General features: G+C 41.8%; 1 protein-coding gene across 1 annotated transcript in view; it reads left to right on the forward strand.

Moving 5' to 3' along the window:
* Window positions 1-483: 483 nt before the first annotated feature.
* Window positions 484-20,158, forward strand: part of asap1a (ArfGAP with SH3 domain, ankyrin repeat and PH domain 1a) — a 206,090-nt gene continuing 186,415 nt past the window's right edge. Inside the window, exon 1 of the mRNA XM_029642272.2 lies at window positions 484-1,066. Coding sequence (XP_029498132.1) covers window positions 941-1,066 — 126 coding nt within the window. The 5' untranslated portion in view covers window positions 484-940. The remainder of the gene's footprint in view (window positions 1,067-20,158) is intronic.

Raw genomic sequence — 20,158 nt, forward strand, 5'->3', positions numbered from 1 at the left:
TTTTTTTAAAGCAAGGTATAAGGGAGTTATACTCCAGACTGGTGGCGGTAATGCAACATTTATTTGATGCCACAGTCATTAAACCTCATAGAAGAAGAAACAGGTCCCACCTCCCAGATCTCATGCTCGCTCTGGCCTTACTTGCAAATGGCTGTTTGCACATCTACCAATATTTTTGTCATTGTAGGGCGCAAAAGTACAGCTTAAAGTCTGAGTGTGAAATTGACGTGTGGCAATAATTGCGTAATTTCAATTACTTTTTTTAATGTTCACAACTCATCAGTTACACGTTTGAGTATATGTGTTTACAACTACAGAGTATTATTTCATGTTCACAATTAATCAGTTCCACACTTACAAATGTATTCTACACGCCCAAATCATTGTGTCAATGATTTACCTCCCACTTCTGTTTGTCTCCACAGGGCAGAGACATGCGCAAAGCTTTTCCTTGTTTATTTTCGTCACGAACGCGGGGAGAGACAGACAGCGCTAATGACAGACAGCAGATAGGGCGAGAGAAAAAAAAACAAGGGGAAAAGATAAGCGGCTGCCAGAGCCTCTACAATAATTGCAATAACTGAATTGTCTCTCGGTGCCTAAAAGCTTGTTCTTGAAAAACGCATCACCACATTTGGCAATGAGGACATCTGTCGCCCGTGCATACCATTTGTTTTTGGAGGATTCGGGGACACAACTGAATCGGGTTTTTACAGCTGAAAGGGTGTAATTAAAGCTTGGATAGAGGGAAAGGTTGGAAATAGTGTGGAGAGGACGTTTTGGGCAGGACATTTCACCATATCCAACGGATACTTAAAACAATGATCTCATCGTGTGTTATTAAACAAAGGTTGATTCCGTAGCCTACAATTCCTATTTCAATCTCTAATTCGTGGTGTTGGTTTTTTGATTTTCCACTCATCTTTTTCCGTGGTAAAGGATGCCAGACCAGATCTCGGTATCCGAGTTCCTCTCGGAGACCACCGAGGACTACAATTCCCCCACGACTTCCAGTTTCACCACCCGGTTGCAGAGCTGTAAGAACACCGTCAATGTTCTGGAGGAGGTAAGGCCGTGCAGAAAACGCTTAATTGGCAATGAGATGAGCATAGGGGAACAAACATATAAACTCAACTATGAGTTACGTGAATGTCATGCAATTGCACTTGCAATTAGTCCATACTCGGCTCTTGAAATTGAATGAAATCGGCCCCAACTCTCTCTCGAACTGCTTCAACACAGCATTAATTCTGCTATACCTGAAGGGCAGGCTATGTTCGGCTACAATGCGTTCACGTTGTGCAATAGGGGTCACGCATTTTCCACAGGGATGAGTGTTGGCATGCGGAAGAATGAATGGTCAGATAAGCCCATTGTTCTGGTAGGTCTATTTAAATATTTAATTTATAGCGGTCCCAAGGATGGTAGGAGTGATTCCATACGAATCCAGGACAGAAAAATACCATGATTGGGGGGATTTTCACGAAATTAAATAAAACAACGTGGAGGAAGACTTGACATACATTTGACATCTGTATCTTAAAGCATAATGGAGAAATAATTTATCAAAGTTGCCATATTGATTACATTTTGGCCATACCCGGCCTCCTTTTATAGGCGGCAGGTAGTTAAGAGGGTTGACCAGAAACTGAAAGGTAAAAAATCTGCTGATGTGCTCCTGAGCAAGGCACCTATCTCTCTAATTGCTCCTGTAAGTCACTCTGGATAAGAGTGTCTGCTAAAAGCTTCATATGACACCAAGTGTTGCTTTGTAGCACCTACAGATTAAACATGGTGTCTTAAAGGGATAGTTCACCCAAATTACAAAATTACATTTTGGTTTCCTTACCATCTAACCAGTCCATGGACTAGGTGTGACAGCAATCCATGCTTTGCTTTAGTTTCCCTGGCACTGTTTCCACCTGCTAATATTGGTCCCATGACTTGAATAGTATTTGTGCCACATGCTAAAATGTTAGCCTCTGGAAACAGTGTCAGGGAAACTAAACCATGGTATGGGTTGCTGTCATGCCTTGTCCATAGACTGCTTACAGGGTAAGGAACCCAAAATGTCATTTTGTAATTTGGGAAAACTATCCCTTTAAGACACCATAATGTTTAATCTGTAGGTGCTACAAAGCAACACTTGGTGTCATATGAAGCTTTACTTTTTGCTCTGTAATATGAGTAGTATTTTGATATCAATACAAAAATATGTAGTTATATGACATTAATTTATGAATATAAAACAAATATAAAGATGAATATTGAAAACACAATTTGTGGCAAATTGTTCTTTATATTGCTGAACATAATATTCTGTATGGGCATATCAAAGGTCTAGAGTGGGATTTCTGTTACTTTTAGACTTACTATCCAATTTGCATTACCAACAGAATTAATGTGAACATTTATAAAAAATGTTTGCCCTCTGCTAGTGATTTTCAGTATGTGCAATGATACAAGTGAAAGGTGAGCAATGATTGGTTATATTGCCTACTATTCCAATTTCTCTGAATAAAATGGACCATATCTTTAAAACTAGCAGAGATCCCACACTGGAACTTTGATATGCCGTAGAGCAGGGTTCCCACACTGGAACTTTGCTATGCCGTAGAGCAGGGTTCACACACTGGAACTTTGATATGCCGTAGAGCAGGGTTCACACACTGGAACTTTGATATGCCTTAGAGCAGGGTTCCCACACTGGAACTTTGATATGCCGTAGAGCAGGGTTCACACACTGGAACTTTGATATGGAAGCAGGGTTCACACACTGGATATGCCGTAGAGCAGGGTTCACACACTGGAACTTTGATATGCCGTAGAGCAGGGTTCACACACTGGAACTTTGATATGCCGTAGAGCAGGGTTCACACACTGGAACTTTGATATGCCGTAGAGCAGGGTTCACACACTGGAACTTTGATATGCCGTAGAGCAGGGTTCACACACTGGAACTTTGATATGCCGTAGAGCAGGGTTCACACACTGGAACTTTGATATAGAGCAGGGTTCACACACTGGAACTTTGATATGCCGTAGAGCAGGGTTCACACACTGGAACTTTGATATGCCGTAGAGCAGGGTTCCCACACTGGAACTTTGATATGCCGTAGAGCAGGGTTCCCACACTGGAACTTTGATATGCCGTAGAGCAGGGTTCACACACTGGAACTTTGATATGCCGTAGAGCAGGGTTCACACACCCTATTAGTTATATCCATATTAGTTTTTCTATATTAGTTAAATTTTTATTTTATTTTTTAGAATAGTTAGGCTGTTTTATGGCAGTTCACATGTGCAGCAAAGCATTGGCTATGCAATGATTGTAAAATTATTTGACTCAAATATGCCACTGTACAGTGCAGCAAAGCTGTGTGATATTGCAATGCCATATACTGATAGGGTACACTTAACCCAGCCTAGTCACCAGTGCTGTTTCCTAGGTTACATTGTATACATCGATAATGTAGGCCTACAATTCCTTGTCTGTTTTGAAAGAATTTAGAAATGTCATTCCCACACTGCTCGCTACACAACTTGTAACCATATAGCTTTGGATGGCAGAGCAAACTTGCCACGCCTCCTCTCAGTAAAAATCAGGGAGTTCGATTAGGCTAAACTGGGGTGCACCGAGTTATGGCCCGTGACGTGACTGGGCAGTTATGGCCCGTGACGTGACTGGGCAGTTATGGCCCGTGACGTGACTGGGCAGTTATGGCCCGTGACGTGACTGGGCCGCTATGGCCCGTGACGTGACTGGGCCGCTATGGCCCGTGACGTGACTGGGCCGCTATGGCCCGTGACGTGACTGGGCCGCTATGGCCCCGTGGGCCGACGTGACTGGGCCGCTATGGCCCGTGACGTGACTGGGCAGCTATGGCCCGTGACGTGACTGGGCCGCTATGGCCCGTGACGTGACTGGGCCGCTATGGCCCGTGACGTGACTGGGCCGCTATGGCCCGTGACGTGACTGGGCCGCTATGGCCCGTGACGTGACTGGGCCGTTATGGCCCGTGACGTGACTGGGCCGTTATGGCCCGTGACGTGACTGGGCCGTTATGGCCCGTGACGTGACTGGGCCGTTATGGCCCGTGACGTGACTGGGCAAAACCTGTGATGGAGCCCTTCTCTAATCGAACAGTAATCTGCACCGGTCATATTGTCAATAAGGCAGCATGTTGCATCGTTAAGGAACATATATTTTCCATAGAATAAATGTTTGAACTTTCAAACTAGTTTTCATTGTGAAGGCAGATAAAGCACATATGGGGATTTTATTAAGCTCAAACCCTTATTCATGCAAAAACTCTAAAAACATTACTCTACTTTTGGGGCGGCAGGTAGCCTAGTTGTTAGAGCGTTGGGCCAGTAACCGAAAGGTTGCTAAGATCGAATCCCCGAGCTGTCGTTCCTTGGCCGTTATTGTAAATTATAATTTGTTCTTAACTGACTTTCCTAGTTAAATAAAAAAGAATACTCCACGTGCTTGACTTCTGCTTTGAACGGGGTGTAACTAATGGGAAATGGCTAGATAGTTAGCAGTGTTAAGTGTAAGTGACGCCACTCGCTCTGAAAATTTGGATTTGTGGTGGCATTTGCAGAGCGATAGGTAACGGCGCTTCTTGTAGGAAGTTGTTGATGTGTTCAGAGGCTCCTTGGTTCAAGCCCAGGTTGGGGCAAGGAGCGGGACGGAAGCATTACTGTTACAATGGCACTCGTTACAAAATGGGGCACCCAGTTACAAAACGGGGGCACCCATTTACAAAACGGATGCAGTCACTTATCACCCAGTGAAAACTCCTACTCGGTGAACAGCCGTGGTTCTGTGCATGTGTTAGTTTATTTACATCTCTGCCTCATTTCTAAACGGCTTAAATAAAAACTCTGAAAAAGGACATTTTAAAATATATATTTTTATTGTAGGTTAATTTAGGATGTAGGGTACAACCTAAGGACATTGTAGTAGCACAAACATAATCATGACGCAGTCTACACATTGCATTGGGGAAAAACAACTGTTTTTTCGCTTCTCAATGATCATGCAACACCCTGAGATTTGATAGACTGCACATGATTGAAATTTGCCAGAGTAGCCTGTTCTGCGTTTTGACCACAAATAACATACAAATGTTATTTTGCTTCTCAATAATCATGAAGCACAGCACAATTTTATTGCAACGCCGGAGTAGCCTGTTCTAAGTCTGGTGAACCCGAATGATCTGCGCGTGTAGACCAGAGTTTGGGCTTGTTTGTTAAGTAGAGAATCCCACACATGCACAAAAGGTTCAGTTGATCGGGAAGAGGTGTCCAGACAATTTTGCCACGCAGCCACTTTGAAAATAATTTGCCCTCAGAAAAGGGATAGACAGAATGGGAGATGCCAATGGGGAAGTTAGGAAGGACATAATGTAGCCTACATGTTTTTACTGGGGAATTTGTGTATAAGCATTCTGTGTAGTAAAGTGAACCAGTGATGTGAAACAGCAAAAATGCTAATTCTTTAAATTATGATATATTAGAGGCTACAATGATGCTACTGGAATGTTAACACGTTGTTAGCCCTGGTTGGGCGAACTGTGACCAATGTTCACCATGGAAAGAAGTAGAGGGTGTTCAATCAACGTGTGTAGAGGTGCAACCTAAAAATATGCAAACATCATTGGACAGGAAAAGGTCACTAGCTATTAAAAATGGGTAGTTTTATTAAGCAAGTTTAAAAGATAGATTTTTCAGCCTTCATAGCCTTCTTCAATAAAACTAAGAATATATAATGGTGAGAGTGTTGCTTCTTTTCCTGTCCACCAATGCTCAACATGCTCTGTAACCTATGCCTTTGTCCAATAAAATCCTCAAAAAAATGGGCTTGCAATGAGATCTACATCAGCTAATTGGTCAACTGTGGCGAATGCATTGGAACGTAAAGGAAGACCGATGAGCTCACAGATTGCTGACGCAGTTGTCGGTCTATTATAGGCTGTTTTCACTTTGAATCATTTTAATGCCTCTATTTAGGCTTCCAGTTGACAACTCTCTGGTTTCCTAGTGTGTTCATATTCTCTTGGGGAAATGCAAGGCAAAAGTGATGAATCACCTGGGGCAGAGAAGAGGTGCATGATGGTCTTTTGATGTTGGCACACTGGGTTCATTGCACTGCAGTGACTGCACAGCTCTTTTCTTGTCACACTTCACATCTCTTAAACTTAAATGTATTTTGTCTGCATAATCAAATTGTATTTGTCACATGCGCTGAATACAACAGGTGTGGTGGACCTTACTGTGAAATGCTTACTTACAAGCCCTTAACCAGCAATGCAGTTTGAAGAAAATACCTAACAAAAAAAGTAAGAGATAAAAATAACAATAGCGGGGCTATTTACAGGGGGTACTGGTATTGTCAATGTGCGTGTGCACCGGTGTCGAGGTAATTGAGGTAATATGTACATGTAGGTAGAGTTATTAAATTGACTATGCATAGATGATAACAGAGAGTAGCAGCAGAGGGTGGGGGGGGTTGGGGCAATGCAAATAGTCCGGGTTGTCATTTGATTAGCTGTTCAGGAGACTTATGGCTTGGGGTAGAAGCTGTTTAGAAGCCTCTTGGACCTATACTTGGCGCTCCGGTACTGCTTGCCGTGCGGTAGCAGAGAGAACAGTCTATGACTAGGGTGGCTGGAGTCTTTGACACATTTTAGGGCCTTCCTCTGACACCGCCTGGTACAGAGCTCCTGGATGGAAGGAAGCTTGGCCCCGGTGATGTACTGGGCTGTACGCACTAGCCTCTGTAGTGCCTTGCGGTCTGGGCCGATTAGTTGCCATACCAGGCAGTGAAGCAACCAGTCAGGATGCTCTCGATGGTGCAGCTGTAAAACCTTTTGAGGATCTGAGGACCCATGCCAAATCTTTTCTGTCTCGTGAGGGGGAATAGGTTTGTCGTACTCTCTTCACAACTGTCTTGGTGTGCTTGGACCATGTTAGTTTGTTGGTCATGTGGACGCCAAGGAAGTTCTCAACCTGCTCCACTACAGCCCCGTCGATGAGAGTGGGGGCGTGCCCATTTCTCCTTTTCCTCTAGTCCACAATCATCTCCTTTGTCTTGATCACATTGAGGGAGAGGTTCTTGTCCTTGCACCACACTGTCAGGTCTCTGACCCTCCCTATAGGCTGTCTCATCGTTGTCGGTGATCAGGCCTACCACTGTTGTCATCAGTGAACTTAATAATGGTGTTGGAGTCGTGCCTGGCCGTGCAGTCATGAGTGAACAGGGAGTACAGGAGGGAACTGAGCACGTACCCCCGAGGGGCCTCCGTGTTGAGTATCAGCGTGGCAGATGTTTTTACCTACCCTTACCACCTGGGGGCAGCCCATCAGGAAGTCCAGGATCCAGTTGCAGAGGGAGGTGTTTAGTGCCAGGGTCCTTAGCTTATTGATGAGCTTTGAGGGCACTATGGTGTTGAACGCTGAGCTGTAGTCAATGAATAGCATTTTCACATAGGTGTTCCTTTTGTCCAGGTGTGAAAGGGCAGTGTGGAGTGCAATAGAGATTGCATCATCTGTGGAACTGTTGGTGCGGTATGCAAATTGGAGTGGATCTAGGATTTTTGGGATAATGGTGTTGATGTGAGCCATGACCAGCCTATGGGTCGGTAGTCATTTAGGCAGGTTATCTTAGTGTTCTTGGGCACAGGGACTCTGGTGGTCTGCTTGAAACATGTTGGGATTAGAGACTCGGACAGGGAGAGGTTGAACATGCCAGTGAAGACATACTATACACAGTTAAGGTGGCAGGTCGCTGGTTCGACTCCCTTGAGCAAGGCGGTTAACCCCCAACAGCAACTGCTCCTTGGACGCCAGTGACATGGACGTTGATTAAGGCATCCCCCCGCACTGCTCTGATTTGAGGGGTTAAATGGGGAAGACACATTTCAGCTGAATGCATTGTTGTGCAACTGACTAGGTATCCCCTTTCCCTAATTATTAATGGTTACAGAGTACATTTTTATTGGTGGCGGTAGTTGCCTCGTCCCCCTAATGACTTAGGTACCTATACCATAGACATGCATCACACACACACACACCCTCATCTCCATCAGCAGCATGAATGTGTTCATGCATTGTTTCTAATCGAACCGAATCGCACCGAATCATTTCAAACTAAAATGTGTTGTTCCTGTGGTATTGGAGCCCATGTAGATGGGTATCGAATCGTCTTGAAAGGTAAAAATTCAAATCCCTACCCGAGAGTGTATGGAGTTCCATTTAATTTTCATTGCAACAAAGAACTGCAAAAGTTGAAAGGGAAATTTCACCTTGGAACTGGCACTGGGTGTCGTCATTACTATATTAGCAACATTATGTTGTCATAAACATCAACATTATCCAAACCACAAGCTAGAATGAGTGCATTTTCATTTCGCTGGTAGAATCGGTAAGTTTCAACTTCCGGTGTATTCGTCTGCTCATAGTGAACCACAAGTCCAGCATTCATAACGACTGCAGATACTTTTGTATATATGGTGTATGTGGACACCCCTTCAAATTGGTGGATTTGGCTATTTCAGCCACACCCGTTTCTGATGGGTGTATAGAATCAAGCACACAGCTATGTTATCTCCATAGACAAACATTGGCAGTAGAATGGACTTACTGAAGAGCTCAGTGACTTTCAACGTGGCACCATGTCAGCTAATGTGGGTTAAGCGTTGGATGAGGGATGGTGTGAAATACGCAAATTGTCAAACAGTCTAACTTCTAATGTTGTGGCATAGTTCTCATGACTGATTACAACCAGACAACCAAAAAACAGCACTAATAGGTCTTGTTCATTGGGTAGAATATTATAGTCTCGTCCATGGGATAGATTATATAATAGTCTCGTCCATGGGGTAGAATATTACATATATATTTTTTTGAATTTTACCCTTTTTTTTCTCTCCCCAATTTCGTGGTATCCAATTGTTAGCTACTATCTTGTCTCATCGCTACAACTCCCGTACAGGCTCGGGAGAGACTAAGGTTGAAAGTCATGCGTCCTCCGATACACAACCCAACCAAGCCGCACTGCTTCTTAACACAGCGCACATCCAACCCGGAAGCCAGCTGCACCAATGTGTCGGAGGAAACACTGTGCACCTGGCCACCTTGGTTAGCGCGCACTGCTCCCGGCCCGCCACAGGAGTCGCTGGTGCGCGATGAGACAAGGACACCCCTACCGACCAAGCCCTCCCTAACCCGGACGACGCTAGGCCAATTGTGCGTCGCCCCACGGACCTCCCGGTCGCGGCCGGTTACGACAGAGCCTGGGCGCGAACCCAGGGACTCTGAGAATATTATATTCTTATCCATGAGGTAGATTATATAATAGTCTTGTCCATGTGGTAGAATATTATAGTCTTGTCCATGGGATAGATTGAAAATCATAGTCTCGTCCATGGGGTAGATTTATATAATAGTCTTGTCCATGGGGTAGATTATATAATAGTCTCGTCCATGGGGTAGATTATATAATAGTCTCGTCCATGGGGTAGATTATATAATAGTCGTCCATGGGGTAGTCTCGTCCATGGGGTAGTAGATTATATATAGTCTCGTCCATGGGGTAGAATATATAATAGTCTCGTCCATGGGGTAGATTATATAGTCTCGTCCATGGGGTAGTCTCGTCCATGGGGTAGATATATATAATAGGTCTCGTCCATGGGGTAGAATATAATAGTCTCGTCCATGGGGTAGAATATATAATAGTCGTCCATGGGGTAGAATATATAATAGTCTCGTCCATGGGGTAGAATATTATAGTCTCTCCATGGGGTAGAATATATAATAGTCTCGTCCATGGGGTAGAATATATTATAGGCTCGTCCATGGGGTAGAATATTATAGTCTCGTCCATGGGGTAGATATATAATAGTCTTGTCCATGGGGTAGAATATTATAGTCTCGTCCATGGGGTAGAATATTATAGTCTCGTCCATGGGGTAGAATATTATAGTCTCGTCCATGGGGTAGAATATATAATAGTCCATGGGGTAGAATATTAATAGTCTCGTCCATGGGGTATATTATAGTCTCGTCCATGGGGGTAGAATCCATGGGGTAGATTATATAATAGTCCATGGGGTAGAATATTATAGTCTCGTCCATGGGGTAGAATAATATTCTTGTCCATATATATAGTCTTGTCCATGGGGTAGAATATATAATAGTCTCGTCCATGGGGTAGAATATATATAGGTCCATGGGGTAGATTATATAATAGTCCATGGGGTAGAATATATAATAGTCTCGTCCATGGGGTAGAATATTATAGTCTCGTCCATGGGGTAGATTATATTATAGAATATATATAGTCTCGTCCATGGGGTAGATTATATAATAGTCTCGTCCATGGGGTAGGGTCCAGGGGTAGATTATATAATAGTCTCGTCCATGGGGTAGATTATATAATAGTCCATGGGGTAGATATAATAGTCTCGTCCATGGGGGTAGTCCATGGGGTAGAATATTATAGTCTCGTCCATGGGGTAGAATATAATAGTCTCGTCCATGGGGTAGATTATATAATAGTCTCGTCCATGGGGTAGAATATATAATAGTCTCGTCCATGGGGTAGAATATATAATAGTCTCGTCCATGGGGTAGAATATATAATAGTCTCGTCCATATAATGGGGTAGAATATATAATAGTCTCGTCCATGGGGTAGAATATTATAGTCTCGTCCATGGGGTAGAATATTCCATAGTCTCGTCCATGGGGTAGAATATATAATAGTCTCGTCCATGGGGTAGGTAGAATATATTATAGTCTCGTCCATGGGGTAGATATTATATAATAGTCTCGTCCATGGGGTAGATTATATAATAGTCTCGTCCATGGGGTAGATTATATAATAGTCTCGTCCATGGGGAATATAATAGTCCATGGGGTATATAATAGTCTCGTCCATGGGGTAGATTATATAATAGTCTCGTCCATGGGGTAGATTATATAATAGTCTCGTCCATGGGGTAGAATATATAATAGTCTCGTCCATGGGGTAGAATATATAATAGTCTCGTCCATGGGGTAGAATATTATAGTCTCGTCCATGGGGTAGAATATTATAGTCTCGTCCATGGGGTAGAATATATAATAGTCTCGTCCATGGGGTAGAATATATAATAGTCTCGTCCATGGGGTAGAATATATAATAGTCTCGTCCATGGGGGATTATATAATAGTCCATGGGGTAGATATATAATAGTCTCGTCCATGGGGTAGAATATATAATAGTCTCGTCCATGGGGTAGAATATATAATAGTCTCGTCCATGGGGTAGAATATATAATAGTCTCGTCCATGGGGTAGAATATATAATAGTCTCTCCATGGGGTAGAATATAATAGTCTCGTCCATGGGGTAGAATATATAATAGTCTCGTCCATGGGGTAGAATATATAGTCTCGTCCATGGGGTAGATTATATAATAGTCTCGTCCATGGGGTAGAATATAATAGTCTCGTCCATGGGGTAGAATATAATAGTCTCGTCCATGGGGTAGAATATAATAGTCTCGTCCATGGGGTAGATTATATAATAGTCTCGTCCATGGGGTAGAATATATAATAGTCTCCATGGGGTAGATTATATAATAGTCTCGTCCATGGGGTAGAATATATAATAGTCTCGTCCATGGGGTAGAGTCTCGTCCATAGAATAATAGTCTCGTCCATGGGGTAGAATATATATAGTCTCGTCCATGGGGTAGAATATATATAGTCTCGTCCATGGGGTAGAATATATAATAGTCTCGTCCATGGGTAGAATATATATATAGTCTCGTCCATGGGGTAGTATATAATAGTCTCGTCCATGGGGTAGATTATATAATAGTCTCCATGGGGTAGATTATATAATAGTCTCGTCCATGGGGTAGATTATATAATAGTCTCGTCCATGGGGTAGATTATATAATGTTCTCGTCCATGGGGTAGATTATATAATGGTCTCGTCCATGGGGTAGATTATATAATAGTCTCGTCCATGGGGTAGATTATATAATAGTCTCGTCCATGGGGTAGTCTCGTCCATGGGGTAGAATATAATAGTCTCGTCCATGGGGTAGAATATAATAGTCTCGTCCATGGGGGGTCGTCCATGGGGTAGAATATAATAGTCTCGTCCATGGGGTAGAATATAATAGTCTCGTCCATGGGGTAGAATATAATAGTCTCGTCCAGAATATAATAGTCTAGTCCATGGGGTAGAATATATAATAGTCTCGTCCATGGGGTAGAATATATATAGTCATGGGGTAGAATATATAATAGTCTCGTCCATGGGGTAGAATATAATAGTCTCGTCCATGGGGTAGAATATTATAGTCTCGTCCATGGGGTAGAATATTATAGTCTCGTCCATGGGGTAGAATATTATAGTCTCGTCCATGGGGTAGAATATATAATAGTCTCGTCCATGGGGTAGAATATATAATAGTCTCGTCCATGGGGTAGAATATATAATAGTCTCGTCCATGGGGTAGAATATTATAGTCTCGTCCATGGGGTAGATTATATAATAGTCTCGTCCATGGGGTAGATTATATAATAGTCTCGTCCATGGGGTCGTCCATGGGGTAGATTATATAATAGTCTCGTCCATGGGGTAGATTATATAATAGTCTCGTCCATGGGGTAGAATATAATAGTCTCGTCCATAATAGTCTCGTCCATATATAATAGTCTCGTCCATGGGGTAGAATATAATAGTCTCGTCCATGGGGTAGAATATAATAGTCTCGTCCATGGGGTAGAATATAATAGTCTCGTCCATGGGGTAGAATATAATAGTCTCGTCCATGGGGGAATATAATAGGTCCAGAATATTATAGTCTCGTCCATGGGGTATATAATAGTCTCGTCCATGGGGTAGAATATAATAGGGGTAGAATATATAATAGTCTCGTCCATGGGGTAGAATATATAATAGTCTCGTCCATGGGGTAGAATAGAATATATAGTCTCGTCCATGGGGTAGAAATATAATAGTCTCGTCCATGGGGTAGAATATATAATAGTCTCGTCCATGGGGTAGAATATTATAGTCTCGTCCATGGGGTAGAATATTATAGTCTCGTCCATGGGGTAGAATATATAATAGTCTCGTCCATGGGGTAGAATATATAATAGTCTCGTCCATGGGGTAGATTATATAATAGTCTCGTCCATGGGGTAGAATATATAATAGTCTCGTCCATGGGGTAGATTATATAATAGTCTCGTCCATGGGGTAGATTATATAATAGTCTCGTCCATGGGGTAGAATATTATAGTCTCGTCCATGGGGTAGATTATATAATAGTCTCGTCCATGGGGTAGATTATATAATAGTCTCGTCCATGGGGTAGAATATAATAGGGGTAGAATATATAATAGTCTCGTCCATGGGGTAGAATATATAATAGTCTCGTCCATGGGGTAGAATATAATAGTCTCGTCCATGGGGTAGAATATATATAATAGTCTCGTCCATGGGGTAGAATATATAATAGGGTCCATGGGGTAGAATATAATAGTCTCGTCCATGGGGTAGAATATAATAGTCTCGTCCATGGGGTAGAATATAATAGTCTCGTCCATGGGGTAGAATATAATAGTCTCGTCCATGGGGTAGAATATAATAGTCTCGTCCATGGGGTAGAATATATAATAGTCTCGTCCATGGGGTAGAATATTATAGTCTCGTCCATGGGGTAGAATATTATAGTCTCGTCCATGGGGTAGATTATATAATAGTCTCGTCCATGGGGTAGAATATAATAGTCTCGTCCATGGGGTAGAATATATAGTTATCCATGGGGTAGAAATATAGTCTCGTCCATGGGGTAGAATATAATAGTCTCGTCCATGGGGTAGAATATGGGGTAGAATATAATAGTCTCGTCCATGGGGTAGAATATAATAGTCTCGTCCATGGGGTAGATATATAATAGTCTCGTCCATGGGGTAGAATATATAATAGTCCATGGGGTAGAATATAATAGTCTCGTCCATGGGGTAGAATATAATAGTCTCGTCCATGGGGTAGAATATATAATAGTCTCGTCCATGGGGTAGAATATTATAGTCTCGTCCATGGGGTAGAATATTATAGTCTCGTCCATGGGGTAGAATATATAATAGTCTCGTCCATGGGGTAGAATATTATAGTCTCGTCCATGGGGTAGAATATAATAGTCTCGTCCATGGGGTAGAATATAATAGTCTCGTCCATGGGGTAGAATATATAATAGTCTCGTCCATGGGGTAGAATATATAATAGTCTCGTCCATGGGGTAGATTATATAATAGTCTCGTCCATGGGGTAGATTATATAATAGTCTCGTCCATGGGGTAGAATATAATAGTCTCGTCCATGGGGTAGAATATATAAATATAATAGTCTCGTCCATGGGGTAGAATATAATAGTCTCGTCCATGGGGTAGTAGTCCATGGGGTATATAATAGTCTCGTCCATGGGGTAGAATATAATAGTCTCGTCCATGGGGTATATATAATAGTCTCGTCCATGGGGTAGAATATAATAGTCTCGTCCATGGGGTAGAATATAATAGTCTCGTCCATGGGGTAGAATATAATAGTCTCGTCCATGGGGTAGAATATATAAATCCATGGGGTATATATAGTCTCGTCCATGGGGTAGATATATAATAGTCTCGTCCATGGGGTAGAATATTATAGTCCATGGGGTAGAATATAATAGTCTCATGGGGTAGAATATATAATAGTCCATGGGGTAGTCTCGTCCATGGGGTAGATTATATAATAGTCTCGTCCATGGGGTAGATTATATAATAGTCTCGTCCATGGGGTAGAATATAATAGTCTCGTCCATGGGGTAGAATATTATAGTCTCGTCCATGGGGTAGAATATAATAGTCTCGTCCATATATATAGTCTCGTCCATGGGGTAGAATATAATAGTCTCGTCCATGGGGTAGAATATATAATAGTCTCGTCCATGGGGTAGAATATATAATAGTCTCGTCCATGGGGTAGATTATATAATAGTCTCGTCCATGGGGTAGAATATATAATAGTCTCGTCCATGGGGTAGAATATAATAGTCTCGTCCATGGGGTAGAATATAATAGTCTCGTCCATGGGGTAGATTATATAATAGTCTCGTCCATGGGGTAGATTATATAATAGTCTCGTCCATGGGGTAGAATATATAATAGTCTCTCCATGGGGTAGAATATAATAGTCTCCATGGGGTAGAATATAATAGTCTCGTCCATGGGGTAGAATATAATAGTCTCGTCCATGGGGTAGAATATAATAGTCTCGTCCATGGGGTAGAATATAATAGTCTCGTCCATGGGGTAGAATATATAATAGTCTCGTCCATGGGGTAGAATATTATAGTCTCGTCCATGGGGTAGAATATTATAGTCTCGTCCATGGGGTAGAATATATATAGTCTCGTCCATGGGGTAGAATATAATAGTCTCGTCCATGGGGTAGAATATATAATAGTCTCGTCCATGGGGTAGAATATATAATAGTCTCGTCCATGGGGTAGATTATATAATATCGTCCATGGGGTAGATTATATAATAGTCTCGTCCATGGGGTAGATTATATAATAGTCTCGTCCATGGGGTAGAATATAATAGTCTCGTCCATGGGGTAGAATATAATAGTCTCGTCCATGGGGTAGAATATAATAGTCTCGTCCATGGGGTAGAATATAATAGTCTCGTCCATGGGGTAGATTATATAATAGTCTCGTCCATGGGGTAGATTATATAATAGTCTCGTCCATGGGGTATATAATAGTCTCGTCCATGGGGTAGAATATATAGTCTCGTCCATGGGGTAGAATATAATAGTCTCGTCCATGGGGTAGATTATATTATAGTCTCGTCCATGGGGTAGAATATATAATAGGCTCGTCCATGGGGTAGAATATTATAGTCTCGTCCATGGGGTAGAATATTATAGTCTCGTCCATGGGGTAGAATATTATAGTCTCGTCCATGGGGTAGAATATTATAGTCTCGTCCATGGGGTAGAATATTATAGTCTCGTCCATGGGGTAGATTATATAATAGTCTTGTCCATGGGGTAGATTATATAATAGTCTCGTCCATGGGGTAGATTATATAATAGTCTCGTCCATGGGGTAGAATATAATAGTCTCGTCCATGGGGTAGAATATATAATAGTCTCGTCCATAGAATATAATATATATAGTCTCGTCCATGGGGTAGAATATAATAGTCTCGTCCATGGGGTAGAATATAATAGTCTCGTCCATGGGGTAGAATATAATAGTCTCGTCCATGGGGTAGAATATAATAGTCTCGTCCATGGGGTAGAATATAATAGTCTCGTCCATGGGGTAGAATATAATAGTCTCGTCCATGGGGTAGAATATAATAGTCTCCTCCATGGGGTAGAATATAATAGTCTCCTCCATGGGGTAGAATATTATAGTCTCGTCCATGGGGTAGAATATTATAGTCTCGTCCATGGGGTAGATAGTCTCGTCCATATATATAGTCTCGTCCAGTCTCGTCCATGGGGTAGAATATTATAGTCTCGTCCATGGGGTAGATTATATAATAGTCTCGTCCATGGGGTAGATTATATAATAGTCTCGTCCATGGGGTAGAATATAATAGTCTCGTCCATGGGGTAGAATATAATAGTCTCGTCCATGGGGTAGAATATAATAGTCTCGTCCATGGGGTAGAATATAATAGTCTCGTCCATGGGGTAGAATATAATAGTCTCGTCCATGGGGTAGAATATAATAGTCTCGTCCATGGGGTAGAATATAATAGTCTCGTCCATGGGGTAGAATATAATAGTCTCCTCCATGGGGTAGAATATTATAGTCTCGTCCATGGGGTAGATTATATAATAGTCTCGTCCATGGGGTCCATGGGGAATATAATAGTCTCGTCCATGGGGTAGAATATAATAGTCTCGTCCATGGGGTAGAATATAATAGTCTCCGTCCATGGGGTAGAATATAATATAGTCTCTCCATGGGGTCCATGGGGTAGAATATAATAGTCTCCTCCATGGGGTAGAATATAATAGTCTCTCCATGGGGGGTAGAATCCATGGGGTAATAGTCTCCTCCATGGGGTAGAATATTATAGTCTCGTCCATGGGGTAGAATCGTCCATAGTCTCGTCCATGGGGTAGAATATTATAGTCTCGTCCATGGGGTAGAATATTATAGTCTCGTCCATGGGGTAGATTATATAATAGTCTCGTCCATGGGGTAGTCTCGTCCATGGGGTAGAATATAATATATATAATAGTCTCGTCCATGGGGTAGAATAGTCTCGTCCATAGAATATATAATAGTCTCGTCCATGGGGTAGATTATATAATAGTCTCGTCCATGGGGTAGAATATATAATAGTCTAGTCCATGGGGTATATTATCCATAATAGTCTCGTCCATGGGGGGTAGATTATAGAATATAATAGTCTCGTCCATGGGGTAGAATATAATAGTCTCGTCCATGGGGTCCATGGGGTAGAATATAATAGTCGTCCATGGGGTAGAATATAATAGTCTCGTCCATGGGGTAGAATATAATAGTCTCTCCATGGGGTAGGTCCATGGGGTAGAATATAATAGTCTCGTCCATGGGGTAGAATATTATAGTCTCCTCCATGGGGTAGAATATTATATCCATGGGGTAGAATAATAGTCTCGTCCATGGGGGGTCCATGGGGTAGAATATATAATAGTCTCGTCCATGGGGTAGATTATATAATAGTCTCGTCCATGGGGTAGATTATATAATAGTCTCGTCCATGGGGTAGAATATTATAGTCTCGTCCATGGGGTAGATTATATAATAGTCTCGTCCATGGGGTAGATTATATAATAGTCTCGTCCATGGGGTAGAATATAATAGTCTCGTCCATGGGGTAGAATATAATAGTCTCGTCCATGGGGTAGATTATATAATAGTCTCGTCCATGGGGTAGAATATAATAGTCTCGTCCATGGGGTAGAATATAATAGTCTCGTCCATGGGGTAGAATATAATAGTCTCGTCCATGGGGTAGAATATTATAGTCTCGTCCATGGGGTAGAATATTATAGTCTCGTCCATGGGGTAGAATATATAATAGTCTCGTCCATGGGGTAGAATATATAATAGTCTCGTCCATGGGGTAGAATATATAATAGTCTCGTCCATGGGGTAGATTATATAATAGTCTCGTCCATGGGGTAGATTATATAATAGTCTCGTCCATGGGGTAGATTATATAATAGTCTCGTCCATGGGGTAGAATATAATAGTCTCGTCCATGGGGTAGAATATAATAGTCTCGTCCATGGGGTAGAATATAATAGTCTCGTCCATGGGGTAGATTATATAATAGTCTCGTCCATGGGGTAGAATATAATAGTCTCGTCCATGGGGTAGAGTCTCGTCCATGGGGTAGAATATAATAGTCTCGTCCATGGGGTAGAATATAATAGTCTCATAGTCTAGAATATATAATAGTCCATGGGGTAGAATATAATAGTCTCGTCCATGGGGTAGAATATAATAGTCTCGTCCATGGGGTAGAATATAATAGTCTCGTCCATGGGGTAGATTATATAATAGTCTCGTCCATGGGGTAGAATATAATAGTCTCGTCCATGGGGTAGAATATAATAGTCTCGTCCATGGGGTAGAATATTATAGTCTCGTCCATGGGGTAGAATATTATAGTCTCGTCCATGGGGTAGAATATATAATAATATGGGGTATATATAGTCTCGTCCATGGGGTAGAATATTATAGTCTCGTCCATGGGGTAGAATATAATAGTCTCGTCCATGGGGTAGAATATAATAGTCTCGTCCATGGGGTAGAATATAATAGTCTCGTCCATGGGGTAGAATATAATAGTCTCGTCCATGGGGTAGAATATATAATAGTCTCGTCCATGGGGTAGAATATATAATAGTCTCGTCCATGGGGTAGAATATTATAGTCTCGTCCATGGGGTAGAATATATAATAGTCTCGTCCATGGGGTAGAATATATAATAGTCTCGTCCATGGGGTAGAATATTATAGTCTCGTCCATGGGGTAGATTATATAATAGTCTTGTCCATGGGGTAGAATATAATAGTCTCCTCCATGGGGTAGAATATAATAGTCTCCTCCATGGGGTAGAATATAATAGTCTCGTCCATGGGGTGGATTATATAATAGTCTCGTCCATGGGGTAGATTATATAATAGTCTCGTCCATGGGGTAGAATATAATAGTCTCGTCCATGGGGTAGAATATAATAGTCTCGTCCATGGGGTAGAATATAATAGTCTCGTCCATGGGGTAGAATATAATAGTCTCGTCCATGGGGTAGAATATATAATAGTCTCGTCCATGGGGTAGAATATAATAGTCTCGTCCATGGGGTAGAATATATAATAGTCTCGTCCATGGGGTAGAATATTATAGTCTCGTCCATGGGGTAGAATATTATAGTCTCGTCCATGGGGTAATATAATAGTCTCGTCCATGGGGTAGAATATAATAGTCTAGTCCGTCCATGGGGTAGATTATATAATAGTCCATGGGGTAGATTATATAATAGTCTCGTCCATGGGGTAGATTATATAATAGTCTCGTCCATGGGGTAGAATATAATAGTCCATGGGGTAGAATATAATAGTCTCGTCCATGGGGTAGAATATAATAGTCGTCCATGGGGTAGAATATAATAGTCTCGTCCATGGGGTAGAATATAATAGTCTCGTCCATGGGGTAGAATATAATAGTCTCGTCCATGGGGTAGAATATAATAGTCTCGTCCATGGGGTAGAATATAATAGTCTCGTCCATGGGGTAGAATATAATAGTCTCCTCCATGGGGTAGAATATAATAGTCTCCTCCATGGGGTAGAATATAATAGTCTCCTCCATGGGGTAGAATATAATAGTCTCGTCCATGGGGTAGAATATTATAGTCTCGTCCATGGGGTAGAATATTATAGTCTCGTCCATGGGGTAGAATATTATAGTCTCGTCCATGGGGTAGAATATATAATAGTCTCGTCCATGGGGTAGAATATATAATAGTCTCGTCCATGGGGTAGATTATATAATAGTCTCGTCCATGGGGTAGATTATATAA

The sequence above is a fragment of the Oncorhynchus nerka genome, linkage group LG9b (genome assembly GCF_034236695.1).
Source record: "Oncorhynchus nerka isolate Pitt River linkage group LG9b, Oner_Uvic_2.0, whole genome shotgun sequence".
NCBI lineage: Eukaryota > Metazoa > Chordata > Actinopteri > Salmoniformes > Salmonidae > Oncorhynchus > Oncorhynchus nerka.